At 38.1% G+C, this 8,986-nt stretch overlaps 1 protein-coding gene across 11 annotated transcripts in view; it reads right to left on the reverse strand.

The window, feature by feature from the left end:
- The window catches only part of Tanc2 (tetratricopeptide repeat, ankyrin repeat and coiled-coil containing 2), a 496,754-nt gene that overhangs the window by 246,772 nt on the left and 240,996 nt on the right, over positions 1–8,986 (reverse strand). Inside the window, exon 1 of one of the 11 annotated variants that reach the window (XM_029570140.1) lies at positions 6,149–6,206. The exons of the other annotated variants lie outside the window; for them this stretch is intronic. Coding sequence (XP_029426000.1) covers positions 6,149–6,158 — 10 coding nt within the window. The 5' untranslated portion in view covers positions 6,159–6,206. Of the gene's footprint in view, positions 1–6,148; positions 6,207–8,986 lie in introns of those variants that run through there. 11 annotated transcript variants of the gene reach the window in all.

The raw sequence follows: 8,986 nt of genomic DNA on the forward strand, positions 1-8,986 counted from the left end.
CAATAGTTCCAAAGCTAAGGTTGGGGCTTCTTACCCATTTCCCCAGTACTATGCTGGTTTTTGTCTAGTTTGAGCTTGCATGGAACCTGTGCATGCTGTCACTATGACTGTGAATTCATATGGATAAATGATCAGCTGTCTGGAAAACTGTATCCTCATGGTCATCTACTCCCCTCTAACTCTTACAATATTTCCATCCCCCCTTCCGAAATGATCCCTGAGGCTTGGGAGGCAGAAGACTGATATAGATGTCCTATTCAGGGACAAGCACTTTGCAACTTCTTGTTCTTTACACACTGGCCAGTTGTGGGCTTCTGTGTTAATCACCATCTGTTGCATAAAGAAATTTCTCTAGTGAGAGTTGTGAGATGCATTAATCTATGGATATATATATAAATATACCAGTAAGTCATCAACAGTCAGTTTAATATAATTATTTAATAGAAAGCTAGTATTAAGGTTCTCCCCCATGTCCTGTGATCTGTCTAGCCTCAGGTTCCTAAGCCTGATATCAGTGTCGGGTATGGGCTCCATCCTAGGAAATGGACCTAAAATCTAATTAAGGAGTAGCTGGTTACTTCCATAATATTCGTGCCACTATTGTACCAGTGAGTATATCTTGCCAGGTCAGTTGTTATTGTAGTTCATGGGATTCACAGCTGGGTAAAGATAATGGTTATTTTTCTCTTTCCTGTAATATGCGCAGCACATTTCAGCACTATGCTAGCCCGTGGAGATGAGACTGCAGTCAGCACCAGCTTGATTTCTCCTGTTTGTTCTGGCTCCTGTATGTAGTGTCTTCAGCAATACTGTCTTGCTATCCAGTTATGGTGAGTTACCAAAAGCAGGCGCAATGGCCAGTATTGTTTGAGGATCTATGGAACCCTTGGTCAACAGCTTCTAGAGAGGGAGTCCATTCCTGGAACTGAGGGTTTTTTTCCTTTTTCTTTTTTCATTAGCCTATGATGTCTAGAAAGGGCAATGTCCCTTGCTAAATTCTTTTAATCTCTTTTTAAGATGTATATGTACATACTTTAAGAAACTTCTATAGCGGTAGGTTTCCACATGGCTTTTTCTAAAAACCTTTAGTGTTACTTATCTCTCCCCGTACTCCCTCCTCTGTCCTGCCATCCCATTCCCCACTCAATTTAACCTTTTTTAATATAATGTTCTCCTTTCTCTCTTCATATTTCTGCATTCTACCACCTCTCCCCCTAAAGCCTCCCCCTGACGCACCCATGGCTGCTTAATTGTTTCTTGACCTCTCTGAATTTTTAAATAGAAACATGAATATCTAAGATTTCAAGGCTAGCATCCAGCTATGAGAGAGAACATGTGATGTTTGTTTTTCTGAGTCTGGGTTACCTCACTCAGATGTTTCCAGTTCTATCCTTTTACCTGTGAATTTCGTTTTATTAAAGAGCTGAATAACATTCCACTGTGTATATGTACCATACCTTCATTACCCATTCATCAGTTGATGGACATCTAGGTTGTTTCCAATTTCTGGCTCTTATGAAAAAGGTAACAACAAACATGGATGGACAGTATTCTGTAGTAGGGTATAGAGTCTTCTGGGTATATGGTCAAGAGTGGTATGGCTGGGTCATATGGTAGATCAATTTCACTCTTTTTGAGGAATCTCCATACTGATTTCTATAGTGGCTGTACCAGTGTGCACTCCCACTGGTAGTGGGTAAGAGTTCCCCCTTCTCTACATCCTTGCCAGAATCCGCCATTGTTTTTTTTTTAAAGATCTTTTTCATTCTAAGAGGGCTAAGATAAAATCTCAAAGTATTTTTAATTTGTACTTCCATATTTCTCAGCCATTTGTGCTTCATCTTTAGAGAACTCCCTCTTCAGCTCTTTGCCCTACTTAAAAAATACTTCATTATTTTTATTTAATGTGTATTAGTGTATTGCCTGCATGTATGTAAGTGCACCCATGTTGTGCAATGCCCATGGAGGTCAGAACAAGGCACTGGGTCCCTTGGAACTGGAGTTACAGATGATGGTTAGCCACCATGTGGGTTCTGGGAATCAAACCTGGGTCCTCTGTAAAAGCAGCCAGTCTTGTCCCACTTTTGAATTGGTGTTCTATTTTGCCTTCAATTGCTCTAACAAAATACTTGGACCAATATTGACTTGGGGAAGAAAGGGTTTATTTGGCTTACATCTCATGGGTCACAGTTCATCACTGAGGGAGCCCAAGGTAGGAACCTGGAAGCAGGAGCTGAAGCACAGGCCATGGAGGAACGCTGCTTACTGGCTTGCTCCCCTGGTCCATGCTCATTCTGCTTCTTATACAATACAGGACAACCTGCCCAGGGGTGACACTACCCACAATGGGCTGGGTCCCCCCACATCACTCAGCACTCAAGAAAATGCCTCACAGTCATGGCCAATGGAGGTAATTCCCCAATTAAAGCTCCTTGAACCCAGCTGTGACAAGTTAATGACTAAAGCTATCCAGCACAACTGGGTTGGTTTTTTGACATTTAGTTTTTTCAAGTTCTTTGTACACTGTAGATACTAACACTCTGTCAGAGGTATAGTTGGTAAAGATTTTTTTTTTCCATTCAGTGAGTTTCCTCTTTACTTGAATGATGGTGTCCTTTGATGTACAGAGCTTTTTTAGTTTCATGTGGTCCCATTTGTCAATTGTTGGACCTAATGCTTGCATTACAGGAATCCTATTAAGAAAGTCCTTTCCTGTGCCTACAAGTTCCAATGTAATCCCTACTTTCTTCTCTCTCTGATTCAGGGTATTGTGTCTTATATTGAGGTTCTTGGATCCATTTGGAATTGAGTTTTGTGCATGGTGAGAGATAGGGATCTAGTTTCATTCTTCTACATGTCCTTATCCAGTTTGATCAGTATGATTTGTTGAACGTGCTGTCCTTTCTCCAGTGCATATTTCTGGCACCTTTGTAAAAAATCAGGTGGCTGTAAATGTGTGGCTTTAACTCTGGGTTCTCAATTCTATTGCACTGATTTTGTCTGTTCTTATACCAGTATCACACTATTTTTATTACTATAGCTCAGTAGTATAATTTGAGATCAGAAATGGTAAGGCCTCCAGCAGTTCTTTTATTGTTCATGTTTATATTGACAATCGTGTGTGTGTGTGTGTGTGTGTGTGTGTGTGTGTGTGTTTCCTTCCATATGAAATTTGGGATTATTTTTTCAATTCTGTGAAGAATTCTGTTGGAATTTTATTGGTATTGCATTAAATTTTTAAATTGCTTTTGGGAGAATGGCCATTTTCACAATCTTAATCCTACGAATCTATGAGCATGGGAGATCTGTCCATCTTACCTTTTTCAATTTCTTTCTTCAATGTCTTAAAGTTTTTATTGTACAGATCCTCAATTCCTTTGTTAAGTTTATTCCAAGATATTTTACAGATTTTGAGGCTTTCATGAATGGAATCATTTGCCAGATCTCTTTCTCAGTATGTTTGTTGGTAGTATATAGGAAGGCTACTGATTTTTGAGTGTAAATTTTATATCCAATTATTTTGCTGAATATATTTTCCATCTCTAGTTTTCTGATGGAGTCTTTAGGATCCTTTATGTATAGAATCATATCATCTGCAAATAAAGATATTTTGACTTCTTCTTTTCCATCTTGTATCCCCTTTAGCTCCTTCATTTGTCTTACTGCTCTAAGACTTCAAGTACTATATTGAGCAGGAATGGACAGAGTGGACATCCTTTATTCCTGATTTTAAGGGAAATGTTTTCAGTTTTTCTCCATTTAGTATTATCTTGGCTGTGAGCTTGTGGTATATTGCCCAAATTATGTTAAGATATGTCTCCAATATGCCTAGGATCTCTATTACTTTTATTATAAATAAATGTTAGATTTTGTCAAAGTCCTTTCCTGTATCTAATGAGATAATCATGTGGTGAATTACATTTATTGATTTACATATGTTGACCATCTCGGCATCTCTGGGATGAAGCCAGTTTGATTATGGTGGAAATCTTTTTGATTGTTCTTGCATTAGGTTTGCAAGTTTTTTATTGAGAAATTCTGCATCTATGCTCATAAGAATGATTGGTCAACGCTTTTTTGGTTGGTCTTTGCCTGGTTTTGGTATTAGAGTAATTTTGGCTTCATAGAAGGAATTTGGAAGTGTTCCTTCATTTTCTATTTTATAGGATAATTTGAGGAGTATTGGTATAAGTTCCTCTTTGAAGGCTTTGTAGAATTCTGCGCTGTATTCACTGGTCCTGGGCTCTTTTTAGTTGGGAGGTTTTTAATTTAATTTATCTGTGTCACTGGTTGTTGTGGGTCTGTTTAGATGACTTATGTCATTTTGATTTAATTATGGTAGGCCATTCATATCTAGAAAGTTATCCATTTCTTTTAGATTTTCTAGTTTAGTGGAATATAAAATTTTAAAGTATGTCCTTATGATTTTCTGAATTTCCTCCAGCTCTGTTGTAATGTTTCTCTTTTAATCTGAGTTTGTTTTTTTATGTCCTGTCTTTCTTTTGGTTAATGTGTCTAAAGGTTTGCAAATCTTGTTAATCTTTTTAAAGAACCAACTCTTTGTTTCACTGATTCTTTGTATAGTTTTCTTCATTTCTATTTCATTAATTTCATCCTTGATTTTATTGATCTCTTCCCATCAACCTCTTTTTAATTGTTTGTTCTCGGTTTTCCAAGACTTCAGATGTGTCATTAATTTATTTATATGTTTCTAACTTTATGGTGTAGGCATTTAATCCTATAAATTTTCCATTTTCCTCTTAGGATTCCCTTCATTATGTCTCAAAGGTTTTGGTTGTGTTTTCATTTTCATTCAATTCTATAAAATCTTTATTTCCTTCTTGATTTTTCCTGTGATCCACTTTTTTGTTGTTTAGCTTCCATGAATTTGTGTAATTTTTTCCATTTTTATTGTTGTTGATCTCTAGCTTTATTCCTTTGTTGGATAGGATACAAGATGATATTTCATTTTTATAAATTTGTGGAAACTTGCGTTGTGTCTTAATATGTGGTCAATTGGAGAAGGTTCCACGGGCTGCTGAGAAGAAAGTATTTTTTGGTGTTTGGGTAGAATGTTCTATAGATGTCTGTAAAGTCCATTTGATTGATGGTGTCACTTAACTATAAGGCTTCTGTGTTTAGTTTTTATCTGGTTGACCTGCCTATAGGTGACAGTGAGGTATTGAAGCCACCATCACTGTGCTGGAATCAATGTGGGATTTTAGAGTTAATAAAGTTTTTTTTTTTTTTTTCATGAAACTGGATGGCCCTATGTGAAGTGCATATATGTTTAGGATTATAATTTCTTCTTGGTGGGTTTTCCTTTAATGAGTATGTGGTGACCTTCCCTGTCTCTTGTGACTAATTTTAATTTAGCCAGATATTAGAATACCTACACCTGCTTGTTTCTTGATTCCACTTGATTGGAGTATCTCTTTCCATCCTTTTACCCTAAGGTGGTGTCACTTGTATGGCCCTTTTAACATATTCTTGTTATTTTTTTGGACATAGCTTTTTGGCAGAAGATTTTTCAGGTCCATCTGCTATTTTCCCTGTCCCAGCTATGGAATTAGTCAATTTCCTAAAAAGTCCTGGTTCTTCTTAGGGAAGAGAGGTATTTAGAATTCTAAAAGCCGTGTGCTCAGTGTTCCTCAAATATCATCTCCTCCAGGACCCACTCATGGACACTTAGTCAGTATTTGTATATACATATCATTTTCATTTTTTTGTAAACCTACACACATGTATGTACACACAAAGTTCACAGTGACATCTCTAATTCTAATTCAATATTCTAGGGTTAATTTTGGTATATTTCCTGATGAAATATGTAATTCTTTTCCTACAACACTAAGAAAGTGGGTTTCTATTACTCACAATATGTTCTCCATGCATGTAACACATTTCACTGGTACCCACTGCAACCCTGTGCACAAATGTCATGTTGGTTAGGCTCCCACTCCAGTTAAAGTGACCTCAGTCACCACATCTTCATCCATACCCCCAAACTGAGGTAAAATTCACATACCATAAATTGTGTTCCCTTAAAGCATACAATCCAATAGGTTTTAGTTTATTCCCAAGGTTATGCAACCTTCATCACAATCTAATTCCAGAATATTTTTATTGCTCAAAAAAGAAGTCCTACCATGGCTCATTTTTGCCCTGAAATTTAGATCCTTAAAATTGCTGGCCTCTGAATCCCGTAACTCCAGTCCCAGGGGATCCAACAGCCTCTTCTGACCTCTGCGGGCATTAAACAACATGGGTGCACTTACCTATTTGCAGGCAATAAATGCATACACATAAAATAAAAATAATGAATAAAATTAAAAAAATTGCTGGCCTCTGGCACTCAGCCCTCTTTCTTACATTGTTTTCCATAAAATTAGCCTTTTGAGTTCTCCTTCTAGATAGATATTTTAATGGATGCCAACTGTAAAAGCTATTACTTTTCAAATGCTATCACCGAGAGATGTGAAACAATTAATATGGTTTTTCATTTTTTCTTGGACCACTCACTCCTAAGGTGAATTTATTCATTTAGAGAGAAACCCAGAATTCACAGAAAAATGACCAGGGGGCTCAAAATGATCTACTATAAAAGTAACATGAAAAAAACTTTACATGAGATATTTACATTAACTTAACTACCAGTATTTTCTCAGGTTTTAAGTTCAGATGCATTTAATCTCACTTTGTAATAAATCATGGTCATCCAAATGTGACAGAATATTTTAATGCAGCAAGAATTAGCTACAGTGTCATACGGTTTGCTAAAGATTTGACAGCTTATTAACTGAGATACTCAGTGTTATACATTTAAGGCACTACCGATACCAAGAAAGCAAGAATTTCATTTTACCATTTATCTAAACTTCCCTCCTGAACTCACAAGCTGGAGGTTAGACAAGGGATATATATGCATTTTTGTATACTAGCACTGAACTCAATGTTCCATCTGTGCAAAATCTACATTAAACTCTCACTGAGTGTATGCCAGAGGCTCTATGTTTCCTTCAATAAGCGCTGTAAATACATTTATTTGCAATAGAGCAGAAATAAAATAATAGCTAGAATTATTTTTACACTATAAATATTTACATTTGCATAGTATTATTCCAAGAATGACTGAAAGTTTGTTATTCATTGGTCAAATAAAATGATAAAACTTCTCTCCTTGTACAAATAATACTTTCCTTCTGCCATACATTAAACTAATTCTTTCCTAATTCTTCTAATTACAAATTTTAGGCATTCTAGTGCCCCATTTCACTTTTTTCTAAAAAGCTATTCTGATAAGTACAAATATTTTCTATACACGTATTTTACCATTAGATCTTACTAGAATTTATAGAACATGGAGAAAATGAAGCTATAATCTATGTGGAAAATAAAACAAATTATTATATGACTTACTATAATAATACTTATTATATACAAGTTGCTAAATACTTTATGAATATTTAATTTAAAAAAGTAAATATATTTTTTGCATTTATGTGGGTTTCATACAATACACCTTACTCATATTTAGCTCCTTCTTCCCTATCTGCACCTCCCTCTGATAGCCTGCCCACAGAATTCATGCATTTTGTCATATATGTTAAGGCCTGTCGAGTCAAGTTTGCATACTCTGATGTCCCTTGGTGTGAGTTCATCCACTGGAGCCTATTCAACCTGGCTAGTGTCACTGCCTTAGGAAATATTAACCCTCCCTCACCCAGCAGTGATCAGCTGGGAATAGTTTCTTGCCAAAGTTGTGGCCTCCTGCCCAGTTTTTAAAAAAAAATTTTTTTTTTCATTTTATGTGTATGCATGTGTTGCCTGCATGTAGGTCAGTGCACCCATGTAATGCAATGCCTGTGGAGGTCAAAAGAGGCTGAGGGATACCCTGGGACTGAAGTTACGGACAGTTGTTAGCTGCCATGTGGGTACCGGGATTCGAATCTGGGTTTTCTGCAAGAACAACTGGTGTTCTTAACCGCTGAACCATCTCTCCAGCCCCATTTCCCCAGTCTCATGCTGGTTTTATTCTGATTGAGTTTGCATGGGTCTTGTTCATTCTGCTGCTATTGCTGGAAGTTCAAATAAGCAAGGTCCTAGGAGTCTATAAGACTATTTTCATAAAAATTATTTTTAGGCATTCTGCTTCCCTGGGCCAGCACGGCCCGCAGGCCTCTCTCTCGAGGGTAAGTCCATTGCGCCCTCCGCACCTTGACTCCCCCAGCCTCATTCACCCTCCCATCGCCCCCTCTCTCCTCCTAGCCTGGGTCCTGTCCTATTCCTTGTCTTGGTGCCCTGGACACCTGGGGAACCAGTACTGCTTCCTGATCCATTGCACCCAGAACAACTCAGTTCTTTCTCAGGTCCCCAGGAGCACTGCTTCTGGGCAGGGCCCTGCCCTCACCTCCCTCGGCTTCCCTGGGCCTGCATGACCCACCAGCCTCTTTTCTGGATGCCTGGGCTGACCATTCCTCTTCCTGAAACTTGGAATCCAGACGAACCCAGCTCCTCAGTACAGTCCCCAGGAGCCTTTGGGGTTGCTTCCTGCCCCCATTTTCCTTTGCATCTCTGGGTGGCATGGCCACCAGCTGCCCTAGAACAGCATCTTTCCTGGGCCCTACTCCCAGGACAGTCCAACCCCCAAATTCCCGAGGCCAAAATCTTTCCTGGAGGGATCCAGACCTTAGGAGAAACGCTGAGAGCATCTGATCCTCATCTGACTTGGGCCTCTGTGGGAACTGCTGAAGACAAAAGCAATCCGGCCACTTCAATATGAAATCAAAAGAGAGAATCTGAAGCTTAGAGGAACCAGCTTTTCATGCCCAAAAAGTAAACCACAAAGACACATAAAGTTTACGAAAAGAAGCAGACCTAAACTTGAAGGCTTGAATCTCACACAGGAATCAGAAAATACAAAAGAAATTCACATGTCAAAATCACAGAGAAAAAATAATAACATGAAAAACCAAAAAAAAGTATC

This window comes from Nannospalax galili, unplaced genomic scaffold (genome assembly GCF_000622305.1).
Source record: "Nannospalax galili isolate Female #2095 unplaced genomic scaffold, S.galili_v1.0 scaffold1023, whole genome shotgun sequence".
Classification (NCBI taxonomy): domain Eukaryota; kingdom Metazoa; phylum Chordata; class Mammalia; order Rodentia; family Spalacidae; genus Nannospalax; species Nannospalax galili.